The sequence below is a fragment of the Callorhinus ursinus genome, unplaced genomic scaffold, assembly GCF_003265705.2.
Source record: "Callorhinus ursinus isolate GAN/ISIS: 27379988/994484 unplaced genomic scaffold, GSC_fseal_2.0 scaffold142, whole genome shotgun sequence".
NCBI lineage: Eukaryota > Metazoa > Chordata > Mammalia > Carnivora > Otariidae > Callorhinus > Callorhinus ursinus.
In genome coordinates this window covers 49,817-66,885 of record NW_027397204.1, presented here as the reverse complement: position 1 = coordinate 66,885, position 17,069 = coordinate 49,817, and the positions used below count along the sequence as shown (strand labels likewise).

The 17,069-nt window shown below is 46.1% G+C and overlaps 4 protein-coding genes and 2 non-coding genes across 6 annotated transcripts; 3 read left to right on the top strand and 3 right to left on the bottom strand.

The window, feature by feature from the left end:
• Window positions 1–1,049: 1,049 nt before the first annotated feature.
• On the bottom strand, window positions 1,050–1,122 carry TRNAR-UCG (transfer RNA arginine (anticodon UCG)). Its single transcript has one exon. It is a non-coding gene; the product is annotated as a tRNA-Arg (tRNA).
• A 4,533-nt stretch (window positions 1,123–5,655) lies between these two features.
• Window positions 5,656–5,727, bottom strand: TRNAM-CAU (transfer RNA methionine (anticodon CAU)). The gene has a single exon. It is a non-coding gene; the product is annotated as a tRNA-Met (tRNA).
• Window positions 5,728–6,523: 796 nt separating this feature from the next.
• Window positions 6,524–6,917, top strand: LOC112838346 (histone H4). Its single transcript, XM_025891197.2, has one exon. The coding sequence runs from the start codon at window positions 6,563–6,565 to the stop codon at window positions 6,872–6,874; it is 312 nt and encodes a 103-aa protein (XP_025746982.1). The 5' UTR covers window positions 6,524–6,562; the 3' UTR covers window positions 6,875–6,917.
• Window positions 6,918–11,183: 4,266 nt separating this feature from the next.
• On the bottom strand, window positions 11,184–11,906 carry LOC141369900 (histone H2B type 1-C/E/F/G/I). Its single transcript, XM_073890342.1, has one exon. The coding sequence runs from the start codon at window positions 11,884–11,886 to the stop codon at window positions 11,506–11,508; it is 381 nt and encodes a 126-aa protein (XP_073746443.1). The 5' UTR covers window positions 11,887–11,906; the 3' UTR covers window positions 11,184–11,505.
• Window positions 11,898–12,820, top strand: LOC112838339 (histone H2A type 1-E). The gene has a single exon (XM_025891189.2). The coding sequence runs from the start codon at window positions 12,105–12,107 to the stop codon at window positions 12,669–12,671; it is 567 nt and encodes a 188-aa protein (XP_025746974.2). The 5' UTR covers window positions 11,898–12,104; the 3' UTR covers window positions 12,672–12,820.
• An 18-nt stretch (window positions 12,821–12,838) lies between these two features.
• LOC141371948 (histone H3.1) lies at window positions 12,839–15,716 on the top strand. The gene has a single exon (XM_073890339.1). It carries the CDS (start codon window positions 13,706–13,708, stop codon window positions 14,114–14,116), a length of 411 nt encoding a protein of 136 aa, XP_073746440.1. The 5' UTR covers window positions 12,839–13,705; the 3' UTR covers window positions 14,117–15,716.
• Window positions 15,717–17,069: the final 1,353 nt, after the last annotated feature.

Genomic DNA, 17,069 nt, shown 5'->3' with positions numbered 1-17,069 from the left:
CCTAAATTATTAAATGCAGTTATTTAGACACAAAAATGTGTTTTTGTGTATTTTGTGCATCTGTCTTCTCTGTCTTCCTGCTTGCCTACACACTCTGTAAATGTAAACAGCTGGGATCTTTTCATGACCTTATGTTCTTCCGTTCTGTAATTTAGGTTTGAATCTGGACTGTTCTCATCCTTTTGATGGCAACAAAAACGAAGGAAAAAGGGAAGTTGAGAGGGAAAAGGAGGGTAAAGGTGAAAACCAGTAACACAGACTCCAGCAGCCAGGTCTTCAAGGACAGGCCGACTCAGACTAGAAGAGAAAAGTGAAGAAAAAAGGGGGAAGGAGAAGCAACAGGCTCCCACTGTGCGGGCCCCTGGGGCCTGGCATTGGTTTGAGACTCAGCAAGTCTTAGAGAGGGGTCAGTTTACCCATCTGAGTTCCCTTGAAACTGTGAAAATGAAACTCAGGCACTCACAATCCAAATTTGAGGAGAGCTTGAGAGCCCCCAGATTATGGGAAGGGCTTGTTCTAGTTCTGCCTCTCCTGGGTCGTGAGGCTGGTCCTCTCCACGCCTTTGAGAAGGACCTTTTTAGAGTTGGAACTGGAGGGGATTATGCTGAGGGAAATAAGTCAGTCAGAGAAAGACAGTTATCATATGGTTTCACTCATATGTGGAAGATAGGAAATAGTGCAGAGGACCTAGGGGCAGGGAGGGAAAACAGAGTGGGAAGTCATCGGAGAAGGAGACAAACCATGAGAGACTCTTAACTCTAGGAAACAAACTGAGGGTTGCTGGAGGGGAGGGGGTGGGGGGATGGGGTAACTGGGTGACGGGCATTAAGGAGGGACCTGCTGTGACGAGCACCCGGTGTTACATGTACGTGATACATTACTGAACACTGCGTCCGAAACTACTGGTGTACCATAAGTTGGCTAATTGGATTTAAATTAAAAAAAAATTAGAGTAGGAAAAAAGAAACACGTTTGGCAAACAGAGGCCCCGTGATTCCTCCCGCCATGTGAAATATGGCAATTTTGGGGAACCGCATAAAAGCCACGATTAACCACGAAGGGATTCGAACCCTCAATCTTCTGATCCGAAGTCAGACGCCTTATCCGTTAGGCCACGTGGTCGCTCGCTGCCTCCCTTTGCCGCAGCACTTAGAAAGTATAATGAGCTTTCTGGCCGGTCCTGAGCTGTCAAAGAGCGCCCGGCCGCCCGCGCTTCTAGTCATTGAAAAAATGGGGGTGCCTGGGTGGCTCAGATGGTTAAGCGTCTGCCTTCGGCTCAGGTCATGATCCTGGAGTCCTCGGATCGAGTCCCGCGTCGGGCTCCCTGCTCCTTGGGAGCCTGCTTCTCCCTCTGCCTCTGTCTCTCTCTCTGTCTCTGTCTCTCATGAATAAAAAAAAAAAAAAAAGTAAAAAAAGAAAAAATGGAAACGAGATTACCAGGGTTATTTGGGGCCACGGAGTCGGGACTCGTGAAAGGTAGGAACTGGCAATTTCGGTCTTGGGTCCTCCACGGGAAGAAAAGTCATGGACATTACCACTCCTGAGCAGAAAAGCTGTCTATGGCATCTGAAAGATGCCCAAATACTGCATATTGTCTGCATCTGGGGATATTTTTTAAAATAAGCTAACTCAGAGCTTCTTCCCTATAAATACTCATCCACATTCACTATTTTCAGACTCTAGGTAGTTGGAAGGTCCCCCTGGACAGTTATCATGCAAACCGCACCCAGAAGGCAGTCTTAGCATCCCACGATTGTCTTTCTCGTTGTCCTGCATGGATACCTGCAGGGTCCCCTTCTCATACTCCTCTGGGACTCTCTCCGATTGTTGTAATGTGACATCAGAGCACTTTTCCTGGTGTGTCTCTGTTTGGAGAAGAAGAGCAATCTTTGGTTGGCGTTTCAGGAGGTGTATAGAGTGGTCTAGGGTCATTCATGTTATCTGAAGTTTCCATATCTTAAGAAATAAACACTATAGTAGGATTACAAAAATTATGACTGTTAGCAATTCTTACAGTCAATAGATGATTCAACACAAAAACGTGTTGCAGTGAAATTCTATGGACGAGATATTTATAGAGTTTATAATGTTCTGCAGAGTGCTTGGCCCAATAAAGTGATAGAGATTTCAACTTATATTTTGGATGACTTCTTTCGAGTTTATCAGTGAATCTGTGTGATCTCGTGCACCTTGTTTGAGGATAATGTTGACTATCTACACATATTGCAGTACCTTAATTTTCTTAAATCCCAGACCTTGGGAGCTTTGGCCCTCTTGGTTCATTCGTGATAGGTTAAATTAGCAGCTTCTGGAGCACAGAAATGGGGTCTTTTACATAGTCGTTCTTTCCCTGTCCACAGAATTACATTTGGCAAATAGTCGGAGCTCAGTAAAAATGTGCTGAATTTCTCAAATACATATATTTTTGAATTTTGCAATCGTTTTTATTTTTTAATTTTTTTATTGTTATGTTAATCACCATATATTACATCATTAGTTTTTGGTGCAGTGTTCCATGATTCATTGTTTGTTCATAACACCCAGTGCTCCATGCAGAACGTGCCCTCCTCAATACCCATCACCAGGATAACCCATCCCCCTCCCCCTCCCCTCTAGAACCCTAAGTTTGTTTTTCAGAGTCCATCATCTCTCATGGTTCGTCTCCCCCTCTGACATACTCCCCTTTTCTTCCTCTCCTGTTATCTTCTTTTTCTTTTTTTCTTAAAATATGTTGCGTTATTTGTTTCAGAAGTACAGATCTGTGATTCAACAGTCTTTGCAATCGTTTTTAATGTGGGGATTATTTAACTAAAAGATTCTTTTATCCTGCAAAAAAATCTGCATATGGACTTGTTCTCTTCCTCTCTCCCTGGAAGCAGGAAGATGGTGGTTAAACCATCATGGGTACTATTGGGTTAAGTGGTGAGAGGAGATCCTCAAGGCTCAGTCACCCAGCCCTATGGAGGGAGACACGATCTTCAGGAAGATCACTGGCAAGGATCTCCAGCCAAAAGAATTTTTGAGGATGACTGATGTCTTGGTGTCCATGACATTTCCCCTCAAGTGTCAACATGTTTTCTGGTGATACCTAAGAGACAGATATCCCAGATACCTGTAGCAAAAGATCATGATGAAAGCCTTGGACAGTTAATGATTGTTGACGAGAAATGTGCTGCTGATATGGGCCTGGTTATGGAATGGCGGCGAATGAAAGTTGGGGGGGGGTCAATCCGTCTATCATGTTCATCTGCAAGTTTTTGGAGCTGGGCAGATGAATTGGCCTCCTGGTTTAGCATGCTGTAGGGATAATTTTCTATTCTCTTGGCAATGATCAAGTTTGCAACTTTCAATATGTTAGTACACTTACTTTTGTCTGTATATGGGGAGGTTGAAGAAATAACTTTTAAAAACCCTATATGTTATAAAAGACATTATTGTATAGCTTATAATAAAAACAAACAAAAAACAAAAGTAAAAACATGATCAAAGCCCAGACCACAAACTCGAAAACGCCAGAGATTTTTTTTTTCTGGCTAGGAAGTTTGATCATATTACTCCTTTGATCAAACTTGGTGATGGTTTTTTACTGCCCATAGAAAAATAAAATCGAAACCTGTTTGCACTGCATACTCACTTCCTTATGACTGTCCCTTTCCCTATCTCTTCTGCCACAATTCAGGATTATACTGTAAGACCTAAAATTTCAAGGGCTCCTTTGACATCTTTGAGTCTCACAAGAACCCCTAAACAGTCTTGTGAATTCACCTGTTCTCACAGGATATGCCCTATATCTGGCTAATTCCCCTCTCAACCAGACCAGGTACATCCCAGCCCCTCAACCTAATGGGTTCACCTCCCTGTTGGTCCTGGAAGCTATTAAAATAAGCCAATTCCATCTTTTGGAGGAAACCAGGGTCCCCCTTTTCTCTGTCTGCTATAAAGCTTACCTCCCACAGCTCTTGCTGGTCACTCTAGTCAGGAGTGCGACCTGAGCCAACTTGCGGGGCACGCGGTGCCCTCCCCCTCCAGGCTGTGAGTATATGTGCCGGTAAACAGCTACCCATCTCATCTGCCCAGTGTTGAGCACGGTGTGTCTGGCCATCTGGTATTGTTTAGGGCAGAGGATCCCTCCTTCACCTATAGGGTGAATGGGAGGTGATCAGATACAGCCCCTTTACCTTCCTCCTCCAATCCTCCTGCTCCATCTCCCTCACCTCCATGCTCGAGCACACTGAATGTTCTGTAGTTCTCTAGAAATCCTTAACTGTTATGCCTCCTTGTATGTATGTATGTATGTATTTATTTTTCTATCTATAAGCCTCTTCTTGGCTACCTGCCAACTTCTTACTCATTCTAGATTGGACTCCAAATCTGCCACCTTTCCCAAACTGGGCCATTGCCAGGGCAAAGGTAACGCAGCAAATCTGTTTTACTCAAGTTTTCACAGACGTCTGTAGCCATGGTGATGACCCTTGGTCAAACTCTGTGAACTAAAATACTGGAATGTTCACTTAGTTACTGGGTCATGATGCTATCCTGTGTACATGAAGCAGTGGGTCACTATGAACCAGGTTGTCAGCATATTTAAAGTAAACCACAGCCTTCACTGGTCCCTGCAAGTTCACGACAGGAGAGAAAGAATGTGGATCATCTCTGAAGATGGAGGACCAGAAAGACTTCTCTGGTGTTTGCTTGTGTATATCTTTTTCCTGCTGTGTCTGCACTTTTCCCTCTGCTGTAGTAAATCTTAACTTTGAGTATATGTTCATTTATGGGAGTCCTTCTAGCAATTCATCCAGTTACTGGGTGATCTTCATGGGGCTACCAGGAACAATCATTTTTCCTTATTCCCAACTGCATTTAGTGTATAATCTTTTAAAAGAAAGATCTTATTCTACTATACATTTTTGTTTGAAAGCTAGACTGTAGGCTACTTTTCTTAGGGCTTAGCACAGTATCTGACACATAAATATCTGAATAGGAATTTTTTCTGAGAGATATATAAAACATACACTTTTCAAAAATGAGCCTAGACAACAGTCCTGTTAGAGACTGTAAAGGAAGGTAGGCCGTAGAGACACATTTACCAGCAATGACCACATAAGTGGTTTTCTCAGGTCAGAGTTCAATCCTGGCCACCAAAACTTTGCACTCTGGCTCAAACTGTTACTTATTTCCTCCGAAGATTAAGACTCTCGAGTTGCAAAAGTTTGGCGCTAGGATGGCCCAGTAGATTTCTTGTCCATCGCTTTAGCCCCATGGCCACAACTACCTAACAGGTAGTGCTTTCTGAATTATGTATAGAAGGAAATTAAACTCCTTATCTGGACTTCCTTCCCTGCCCTCACCGCCACACTCAGCTTATTTTAGCGATTTCACGGCTTCACAGGACAATGAGACTGTCATGATAGCTGGTGGCAACAACAGCGCTACCACTTCGGCAGCCACCAGAAATAAAGCTTATTATGGGAAGACATATTAATGATAACTGAGTGTCCTTTACCGACGTTCTATTTATCTCTAGAGAATGTAAACTGTTCTACGTTTATTTTCTGGAAATAATTTAAGCTCCAGAATTAGACAAAACAAAACAAATCTGGCTCTATTTTCTTTCCATGTTGTGAAACATAATAATTTTAGCAAAATGGAAACCCTTAGCAGAGGATGGTTTCGATCCATCGACCTCTGGGTTATGGGCCCAGCACGCTTCCGCTGCGCCACTCTGCTCTACGCCAAAAGTTTCTCCTAATAATACTCTTAACCCTGTTCCGAGGCGATTCCTCCTCCTGGAAGAACCCGAACGAGGTCGTCCGTTGGCTTCCACCCCTTGGCTACCACAAGCTGCCAGTTCTTTTCGGAATAATATCGCTACCGGAATCAAAGAGAGAACAAAGTAGGCGTAGAGAAGGAAACATTAACACCCTGTTGAGATTTCGGACGCAGAAGCGAGAGGTGGCTGGATATATGAGGGAGAATGACAAGCTTTAATCAACAGGGAAGGAAGAGGAAAGCCGGGTAAGGAACGGGCTCCGCGCGGCGGGCGACCATGCCGCCTCACAGACACTAACCAGGCCCGCATTCGCCTTTGGGAAGAGCACCCTCCCGGGCTTGGTGATGGAGGTGCCGTCCGGCCGCGTGAGCCCGGGGCGGAGGCTCGCGGCGGGAAGGGCCGGTCCGCGGGCGCAGGAAGGTGGGGGGCGCCGCAGGCCAACGCAGAGGGCGGCGCGATCGCACAAGGCACGCCACGCAGCAGCAGACGGCCAGGGCAAAACGCTCCTTTCTTTAGTCTGACGCAGTTAAAAAGGTCCGATGTTCTCATGTGGGGACCCGGGACGCTCTAGCTGCCCCCGCGGAGGGCACGGTGGCGGAGGGGGAGGGGGAGAGTGTCCGCCGGGGCCCAGCCTCCCGTGACGTCGCCCAGCCCTCCGCGAGGGGCGGGGCCGGGCAGCGGCCGTTCCCGCGTGCGCGCTTCCAGTCTTCAACTAGGTCCGCAATCCGCACACATAAGGAGATTGCCCCAACGGTTTTCGTGCTTTTTTCGCGATCTCTTAGCGTTGCAGCAATGTCTGGTCGCGGCAAGGGCGGTAAGGGTCTGGGCAAGGGCGGCGCCAAGCGCCACCGTAAGGTGCTGCGCGACAACATCCAGGGCATCACCAAGCCCGCCATCCGGCGGCTGGCCCGGCGCGGCGGCGTCAAGCGCATCTCCGGCCTCATCTACGAGGAGACCCGCGGGGTGCTCAAGGTGTTCCTGGAGAACGTGATCCGGGACGCCGTCACCTACACGGAGCACGCCAAGCGCAAGACGGTCACGGCCATGGACGTGGTCTACGCGCTCAAGCGCCAGGGCCGCACCCTCTACGGCTTCGGGGGCTGAGCGCACCGGATCCCCCCGTATTTCCAAACACAAAAAGGCCCTTTTCAGGGCCACCCACTTGTCTCTTGAAAAGAGCTGTAGTTAGTCGTCGTTCTTTTTTAGCTCTTGACTCGTGTTGGAGTACTTAGTTTCTAAACGGGTTAAGAATGGTTAGTTGCTGTTCCGTGTGAGGCGCTTCTTTGATCGCTTTGTAACTCCGGGAGTTCACTTCATCGTCGGGCTGCGTCGTTGGTTTGCGGCATTCGGGTCTGTTTAAGCCGCGTCCTGAGCGTTTTTATAGCGGCAGAGCAGCTCATTGTTTTCCCCGGGAGCGTTCTCCGTCTTCGACTACTTCCGAGTTGGAGATAGTGCTCGCTCGGTTCTTGAACACTGGAGAGCAGGGACCCCCGGCCGGCAGGTAGCGGGTGAGCCTCCCCCGCCGGGCTCCAGTGCCCAAGATGGCGGGGCGGGCGAGGGACAAAGGGAGCGCGCCGGCGGCGGCGGGGCGGCCGGGGAACAAAGACGAGTTCCCGCGGAGCGGCCGGCCGCGCCCTTCCCGCCGGCTGGCCGCGCCCTTCCCGCCGGCTGCGTGGGCCGGACGGCACTGGGGGAAGTGCACTCGGTCCGAGACGTGGCAAGTGTTTAGTATAGCCCCCAAAATTTTCTGACAGTTTGAAAACCTCAAGTAGATAGGTACCTGATGAGTGGCATTTTTAAAACCTGTACCTACAGGCATCAGGATATTTCACCCCAAATTACTAAGTGTAGGGAAGGAAATAATCCTCTTCAAGGTCTTCCAGCTGGACTAAAAATTTACATGAGACATTGAACAGGAGAAAAAAATCCAAAGTTTTATTTCCTGCGTGAAGAGGCCCAATAATGAAATTGAGACACAAATGACTGAGGCAGGCAGTTTTTATACTTTTTAGAAGACAGTACATTTGTGAGGAATTGACAAGATTAAGAACGTGTAAATTAACCTTTAATATAACTTTTAATATTAAGGAAAATTTACTGCACTGACCGTATTTTTCTCACTTTTACAAAGAGTGGGAAAATAGAGAATAGAGGAAACTGGCATGGACTAATACTAGCCATAGAATGAGCATTTGGAAACTACTGATTTGTTCAGTATTTCAACATTGAAGAAAGTGAATCAGCTCAGCTAATCAGAGAGGGGGGCAGGGTTAAAGCAGATTTCCTGACTCTTTCCCCTATAATTATATCTGCTCACTTCCTGTTTTAACCCTTATATTCCATTATTATAAGTAATCCACACATGTTATTAATGGAATATTAAGTAATCTATAGGATGAAATTTCTACTTCACATTTTATATTCCAGCAAAGCATCCTATAAATTTTTTTTAAGGCAACCAACAAAGCAAATGTCAACCAATAGATGGATGAATTGTGACATAATCAGGCATAATCACACAATCTAACATTGCTACGAAAACAAATGAGCTTTAGCCCCATGTGACAACATGGCAACTCATTGTTCCCTGAAAAAAGCAATTCCCAGAAACTAGATGCAGTATAATACTGTGTTGATCCATTTAGGCTAATTATGCTGTGATAAACAATCACCAAATCCCAGCGACTTACTGTGATAAAGGTTTACGTTTTGCTCATAATGTTTATTGACTGTGGGTCATTTATTTGGTATAAAGATTTCTTATTTTGAGGTTATCTGAATTTTCTTTGAGCGTATAAATGATAGTTCTTTTATGAAGTGAGACTGATAGGAGTCTTCTAAGTTGTTGGCAATACCACAGCAATCTTTAGGGTGGCCCTAGATTTCCCTAGTCTGGGAATGATTGTGGATGGCAATTTTGTGATTCTCTTCTTGCTTTAAAAGTGCAGCTGCTTTTCTGAAGATGATTCTTCATTCTGGCCAGACACTACAGAGAGGTTAAGCAAAGAGAATTGGAGGCATGGGAACAAAACAGGAATAAAAAGCTCCTAAGAAGCTCTTGTGTGAATTTCCAGGGTCCCTTCCTTGTAGCCCAACTTACTATTAAATGAGGTACCCTTAGTACTAGTGAGACATGAAGAAGTCCCTGGAAAATGAGTCACATGTTGCTTGAATTGGCAGGCAGAGGCAGGGAAGTCACACAGCCTAGGTGGTCCTCAAAAGAGTTCAGGGTAAAGAGATGTTCTAAGGAGGGGTTTAGACTGTTAGAAGGGCGTTAGATTGCTCACACAGCCAGACAAGGAACCCTAACTCGTCTCACTTGCTGGTAGTCATTGTGGCCTACTGCCTCGTTCAAAGCCTCGAGACTCAGATTCTAATATGGGCAGGAACTTCCCTAACACTTGAACCAGAGGCTTTAGCTTCAGCTGATACTTTGGAAGACTTTCCTCTGTGTAGGTACTGTCCTAAATACTTTACTGTGTTCTTTTACTGATCATCCAGCTATGCCATGTGGTGGTTACTAATTATTATTAGCATTTTAGAGATAAGGAAATGCTCACCAAAGATTTAAGGAATTGGCCCAAATTTAGCATTGAAATAGGCCGTCAGGACTGTATCGTGTCCTAAGGGATTCCTCCTTAAGCCACACTTGTATATTTCTTTTCATGTATTGTTTTCGAATGTACTTAAGATTAGCTTTTTGGGGAACGAGAAACAAATGCCTTAATTACATGTGGGGCTTAGAGAATCGTCACAAGCTCCATTACAAAATTGAGTTACTTATGTAGGAAATGCTTGGGGTTCAGAGCCGATGGCCAAGAAAGAATTCTTGAGCCGTCTTTGGTGCAAAAAAGGTGGTTTTATTACAGCAGGGGCACAGGACCCCTGGGCAGGAAGAGCTGCACTTGGGAGCAGTGGCCCATTATATGCTTTCAAGTTGGGAGGGGGTTAGGGACAGCACAAGCCTTCAAGGCATTTTGGAAAGAAGGTTTTCAGGACCTTGAGGGAGCTAACTATTGTTAGGAAAAGGTCATTTATTACTACTTAGTAAAAACTCAGTCATGAGACTCTTCGGATGTGTATCAGTGGATCGTATGCTTGGAGGATGACTGTTAACAGATATCTTGGTGGGGGTAGAGCTAAAGGAAGGTTCCAAGGGAATTTTTATATGTTAAAGTAGACTTACAGGATCCTGGGGGGTTGGGACACTGTTAGGCTAAGATTGCCTTCCACCCTTAGCAAAGTGTCCACATCAAGGCAGCTGAGCTCCCAGAGGAAGGGCACTCTTCCTGTTTCAAGGACTTGTCAATGGGATGTGAGAAGTAAGGAAATTTAATTTTTTCTTTTGCCTTTGCTTCCCACATCACTTAATGTGCACAGAAATCTACTGTGTGGGTATTTGCAGATGAAGACAGGAAGCTAATAGGTAGAAAATGAGATTTCCGAGCTCAGTTTCACACTGCCAATGCTCATGGTTTTCCCTCTAGAGCACAGCGCTCAGAAAAGTTAAATTTGCTGTCTGGTAATCCTTAGCTTCCATATTTTGCTATATACTTTGGCTGGTTTAAGAACTGTGCTGTGCATCAAAGAACAAGTGTTATCTCCTGGTCAGTTTTACTTTCATTTTATTCTAATGCTCAATTTTCCCTCTGAGCCTGTTACCCCATTCCTATGATTGCAGCTGGCATCTATAGCTTGAGAAAAATAGTGTGGAAACAGTCCTTAGGGATTCAGATCCCACTTTTATTTATTTAAGGGGCGACTTAACCTTAATTCCTCAGGTCATTCACTTGTAAAATGGGAGATTCCATTTGGTATGATTGTGATTGTAGGCTGAAATCAGGCGAAGGACAAGCACACGAATGTTAATTCCTTTTATCCTCTCCTTTAAAATAAAATCCCAGGGAATGAAGATGTGACTGAGGACAAGATCATTCAGGACACGGAGAAGTTTAGAGTTAGGGACTCTTTGGGGCTGAAGAGTGGAGGCTGACAGATTGAGGCAGAAGCCAATCTCCACGCCCCTCCCCCCCCGCAAGGAATCACAGATGGGAGACTTTCACTTGCTTCCTCCCGCTTCAGGTTATCCAGTTGTAGAGTGTCTCTTAAACCCTTGTATATTAAGCCCGGTAGAATAAACTAGTGGACGAGTTCCCTGACCTTGTCAAAAGTATTTACGTTAAAAATGTGCGGTGAAAAACCTAATGGAATTGGAAGGACGTCGGGTGTGAGACCGGCAGAGACCCGCTGTGGTTTAGAAATGCAAGTTGCACAGTACATTGTTCCATTAGATGACACTGTAGCCTCTCGCAAGCTCAAAGCAAGTTAAAAAAAAAAAAAGTACTTTCATTTTTCTGAAGAACGCTTACTCCTCTCACTTGTTTTAACTTAAGGCTACTCGAACCCAGGACTGTTTTCCCTGTTACTCCCGATCCAGCCTAATGGGAGGACAAAAAACTGGAAAATGAAAGCTCTCGAGGTGGGGACACTAAACATATTGCTCTCAGTAGCTGAGTAGCGAAGCCGAATGGACTAGTCCCAATTGCTTAGATTCATTTCTTGGTGATTCTCATTCCAGGGGGCAACTTCTGCCCCCGGGATTTTATTAGTCCTCGAATGTTAGAATGGATGTTCCTGCCATTTTCTCTAAGCTTGTAAAAGCTACGGCTCTTTAAGTGACGATGTGGGTGGCTCTTAAAAGAGCCTGATGTCGCTGGTGCCATAGCAAATTAAGTTTACTTAGAGCTGGTGTACTTGGTGACGGCCTTGGTGCCCTCGGACACGGCGTGCTTGGCCAGCTCCCCAGGCAGCAACAGGCGCACGGCCGTCTGGATCTCCCGGGACGTGATGGTCGAGCGCTTGTTGTAATGCGCCAGGCGGGACGCCTCGCCCGCGATGCGCTCGAAGATGTCGTTGACGAACGAGTTCATGATGCCCATGGCCTTAGACGAGATGCCGGTGTCGGGGTGCACCTGCTTCAGCACCTTGTACACGTACACCGAGTAGCTCTCCTTGCGGCTGCGCTTGCGCTTCTTGCCGTCCTTCTTCTGCGCCTTGGTCACCGCCTTCTTGGAGCCCTTCTTCGGGGCCGGGGCGGACTTAGCTGGTTCAGGCATTGGACTGAGCGTACAGCGGTTAAACAAAACGGAAGATATACGCCCACCAGCCAGCGCCCTCCTATTTATTTAGTGTGTATGCAAATTAGGGATAGCAGAATTCCGATTCTGATTGGTCGCCTCAGTATCTTAACCTCTGATAGGCTCCTTGGTTATCCTAAGCTCTCATTGGCTCTTTTCCGCTTTAAATAATTTGACCTTGCAACCGTAAACGCCCTATGCAAATTAGGAGCATTTTTGTTTGGGATATGTCTTTTGATTGGCTAGAATTTGTGTTCGGCCAACGGCATAGGCTGCTTTTCCAAACCGCTGCAGAGTACAATAGTGTAGCTTCTTGGCTTGTGGAGAGCTCGATTCTTTCCTCTTTTTGTTGCGTTATAACTGTCCTAGTTATGTCGGGACGCGGCAAGCAAGGCGGAAAGGCTCGCGCCAAGGCCAAGACGCGCTCGTCGCGGGCCGGCCTGCAGTTCCCGGTGGGCCGCGTCCACCGCCTGCTCCGCAAGGGCAACTACGCCGAGCGGGTCGGGGCCGGCGCGCCCGTGTACCTGGCGGCCGTGCTCGAGTACCTGACGGCCGAGATCCTGGAGCTGGCGGGCAACGCGGCGCGCGACAACAAGAAGACGCGCATCATCCCGCGCCACCTGCAGCTGGCCATCCGCAACGACGAGGAGCTCAACAAGCTGCTGGGCCGCGTCACCATCGCGCAGGGCGGCGTCCTGCCCAACATCCAGGCCGTGCTGCTGCCCAAGAAGACCGAGAGCCACCACAAGGCCAAGGGCAAGTGAGCCTACTTGGATACCAGTGTATCCAGTTAAAACCTTTTTCCTCACCCAAAGGCTCTTTTCAGAGCCGTCCACATTTTCACGCAAAAAAGCTCGTAACTGAATAAGTCCTGCTTTCCTATTACATAAGCCTTAAACGGTTTGTCTGGTTAGTAAAACAGTTCACTTACTGCAATTCATCTTGGCTGTTTAACGTCACTTTGAAGGTGGCCCGGGGAAACGACTTATACAGAGGAGACCTTAGTATGGTAAGCAAGGGTTTAGGATAGGTGAGACCTAGTTACAGTAATGGTAATGTTTACAAAACCTGTTTCTAGATGGACAGGTTCGTTCTGTTGACCCTCAATTGTGTTTAGGAAGTAAAAACAGTACGGAAAACAAAAGGGGGTTTAGTTAACTGAACTGCTGTGGAAGGGGTGGTAGCCTGGAATGCCTGAGGACATTACAAGCAGAACTATAGGACCGGAAATCCGCGCGGGTTGTTTCAAAGCTGAATTGAATGAATCATAATACTATTTGGCCACCATAAGGAGGTCAATCACCCTTTGTTGCATAGTGGTGATCGCCCGCGGTCTCCCGGCCAGGCGTTTCACCTGTCGTTTCCCAGAGTGGAGATAGGGGGCAGTCCAGGCGACTCTCAAGGTCCAGTTCAGTGAAAGTAACCATCTGAGAAAACAAAATGCACGTAAGTTCTGAAAGCCTGACCGTCGGAATCTCAGGCCCCATTACGTAGGTCTCCAGAATTGGCATCTTCTCCGATCCCCGGGTGATTTCTTTAGAATTTGAGATGAGTTGAAGCAGAATATTAAGTTCTTGCATCTCTGACTACAACAAAGACGGGATTGGAATGTTGACTAATTCATCCAATCGGAGTCTGTAACAATCCACCAATCATGTCGTTCGCTCTTTAGCCAATGGTTTTATTGCGCGGGACTTTTGAAAAATGCAAGACCAATCAGAAGGTTTCTGAGTATATATAAAGGCAACGTTTTCAGGCTTACTCGTCAGCTTAGCTTTTTTCCTTAACTTTCTTTGAAATGGCTCGCACGAAGCAGACGGCCCGCAAGTCGACCGGCGGCAAGGCCCCGCGCAAGCAGCTGGCCACCAAGGCGGCCCGCAAGAGCGCGCCGGCCACCGGCGGCGTCAAGAAGCCGCACCGCTACCGGCCCGGCACGGTGGCCCTGCGCGAGATCCGGCGCTACCAGAAGTCCACCGAGCTGCTGATCCGCAAGCTGCCCTTCCAGCGGCTGGTGCGCGAGATCGCGCAGGACTTCAAGACCGACCTGCGCTTCCAGAGCTCGGCCGTGATGGCCCTGCAGGAGGCGTGCGAGGCCTACCTGGTGGGGCTCTTCGAGGACACCAACCTGTGCGCCATCCACGCCAAGCGCGTCACCATCATGCCCAAGGACATCCAGCTGGCGCGCCGCATCCGCGGGGAGAGGGCATAAAGCTTTCCCACCACTGGCTCAATTAACTCAAAAGGCTCTTCTAAGAGCCACCCACTTTTTCCCTAAAATTGCTGTAATCAACAGCCGTCTTAAGGTATTAGTGCTTTTTTAAGATGGTTTAAGTTGGTTCCCGATTTTTTAGGTGAGTTTTTCAAGGTACTAAGGTTAGTGGGCCGCGTTTGGTTCCAGGATTGTGGGCCTTTACCGAGCTTTCAGCTGTGTCCTAAGTCTTACCCTTAACAGCTTGAGTTGGAGGAGATAAGCAGAAGTCGCCTGAAGATAGTAACCTCCGGCTCGGAAGTAACAGTATGTAAGTACCTTCAGGCAGTCTGAGAGGCGCTTTGACCTGGGAAGGGAATGAGCCACTTTGAGGTGGCTTGCTAGTGCAGGTAATTCTAAGGTTATGTGGGCACAGGTAGAAGGTGAGGTTCTTTATCCACAAGTTTGAACTTGGGTAAAGGTGGCTGAGCATTTGCTATTTATCTCTGGTAAGTTCCCACAAATTTGGGCAATGTCTGAAACCTCAATTTGCGCACTAACCATCTCTATAGTTAAAAGTGAAAGTTTGGGCTTTTCTATAAACCAACCTTTTACACAAGAATGCAGGCTGATGGTTGACTGAATAATTAGTCAGGATTTCTAATGAGCTTTACTGGTAGAGCCTAAGACAGTCATGATGGCTTCTGCGGTCTTTGACTCGTAAAGTGTCTACCCACCAGTGGCTTGGACATCACTTGGGAGCTTGCTAGAGATGAAGATTGTCAGACTCCACCCAGGCCTAGTCAGAATCTACATTGTACCAACTTCACCCCAGGAAGTTAGTGGTTGACACAACTAGTTTTAAGAAGCCCGTTTAAAAAATATTTTTGGCCTCATCAAGAAAGCAACCTGTGAACTCTCACAGGAATAAACATTTGTAAACTGCATGTTTATGTCATAGAATTAAATGTTCTCTAAATCAATTGCACATAAGAAGAACCTGGGAAGATAGTTTAATAGAAATCAGTGATCTCAATATTGAGTGCACATTACAGACCATTGGATGTTTTATAAAAAATATCTTTGCCTGGGGTCCAATCAGTAGCATTTAAATTGTAGTTTGTGGGAGTGGGCCCAGGCAATAGTAATTATTAAAACTCAGGTGCTTCCAAAAGGTCGCTAGGGTTGAGAACAGATGCTACATAAATACCAGTCTTGTGATTAGCTCCTGTTTGATTTGACTCCAGGTTTAGCAAGGATTTATCTACAGAATCAGGCTTCCTTGTAGCTTGCTTTGATTAGAATGTCCTGCTCTCCAAGAGAGGATTTTTGGCTTGCTCGAGGACTGTTAATCGCTGCAATGAATCAAGCAGCATCTGGCTTTTGTAGCAATTTCTGAGGATGGGGCTCATGTGAGTCTATGATGAGAGATGGACCTGCTTTGGGTGATTGACAATGCCAGGTTTTAAGGGATGCTACAAAGAGGAACCTTCTGGGCTTCTTGGCAGACAAACTGTGGAGACCTGCCTATCTTCCCATGGGCACAAAGTCCTGTTTGGGTATTCACCTGGTTTTTCTCCATGGCCATTATTTATTATAAATAAATAATAATCTTTTTTTTCTAGCTATTCATTTTTTTAACTTTTTAAATTATGTGACATTTGAGAATATATGAAAGTAGAAATATTAGTTTCATAAACTCTATGTACCCTGCACCCAGCTTCCACATCATCACTAGCCAAATAGGTTTTATCCATTTCTCGTCCACCCCACTGCCTTGATCATTGTAAAGAAAATGGTATCATTTTCGCTTTCAATATTTTAAAACATGTCCGCCATTTAAAAGCCTAATTATGATGCCGTGACGATTCCCCCCAACAAACATGTCTTAACATGGGTGAATTTAAAAATTGTATTTACTCCATATATATTTTTGAGAGTTTGCAATGAGCTAGATGCTGTTCTGTGCATTGGGAATATACTCAGAGAGCCACCCTGACAGAATTCTTGGCCCTTGTGGAGTCTACATGTGAGTGGACGAGGGACAGACAATAAATCAGATAGATACATGTGGTATGTTAAAGGGTAAGAAGGAGAAAAATAGAGCTAGAATAAGGAGTGTCATGGGGAGTTGAGATTTTTAGATAAGGCCACTAGGAAGACACTGCAATGGGCGGGGCACAGTTGCAGGAACTGAAGGCAGAGAAACAAAGAGAAGCCGGATCAAGTAGGGGCTTGTAGACGTTAGCTCTGAGATGTAAGGCCTTGAAAGGACTTGGACATGGGAACTTCCGTGTGTTTCTTATATTAGCAGGTTCTGCTTTATATTTAGGTAGTCTCCATTGGGCTCCAGTACAAAAATTAGGGTCCAGTTTTCTTCCTGTTTTGTGCTATCCAGACTTTGAAAATAGAAGCTGACCTTTAGCCTTTATAGTTAGAAAAGAGAAAATCTCTGAAAGTTAGGGGTTAAATGCAATTCATATCCCAGTACTTCAAATTCACTAGTTTTTCTGTTTTGTTTTGTTTTTGCCAGAGGCAAAATGTTTACCCTCAGGTAACACACTCCATTTATTTGGATTGCAAATTCAGGATTACAAATGCGAATGTCTTCAGGGTGTAGGCAAGAGGTTCTTCTGTCTGTACTTCACTGGGTCTGTCAGCAGCAGTGTTTCTGGCGGAATCTAAGCCCTCCCATGGCCAGCTGCAGGCTCTGGGTAGCAGCTCCATGTCTGTTATGTCATTTGCCCAAGAGAGGTGTTAACGACACCTGCCGTGGGAATCGTGTAGGTAAAAGAGCCGTGACTTCATTAGTTCAAAAGTGTAATTTGGTGCCCCCACACATCATTTTATTTAATCCACACAATAACTCTATGGCTTAGAGACCCTGAGTAGCCCAAATACAATGCTGAAGAAACGGAAGCATAGTGAGGTGAACTACTTCACACAGGGGCTCATTTGAATAATTCAGTCGTGG

What these genes read in the sequence shown, in the direction of transcription:
- LOC112838346 (XM_025891197.2), top strand. Translation starts at nt 6,563, where the DNA reads ATGTCTGGTCGCGGCAAGGGCGGTAAGGGTCTGGGCAAGGGCGGCGCC.
- LOC141369900 (XM_073890342.1), bottom strand. Translation starts at nt 11,886, where the DNA reads ATGCCTGAACCAGCTAAGTCCGCCCCGGCCCCGAAGAAGGGCTCCAAG.
- LOC112838339 (XM_025891189.2), top strand. Translation starts at nt 12,105, where the DNA reads ATGCAAATTAGGAGCATTTTTGTTTGGGATATGTCTTTTGATTGGCTA.
- LOC141371948 (XM_073890339.1), top strand. Translation starts at nt 13,706, where the DNA reads ATGGCTCGCACGAAGCAGACGGCCCGCAAGTCGACCGGCGGCAAGGCC.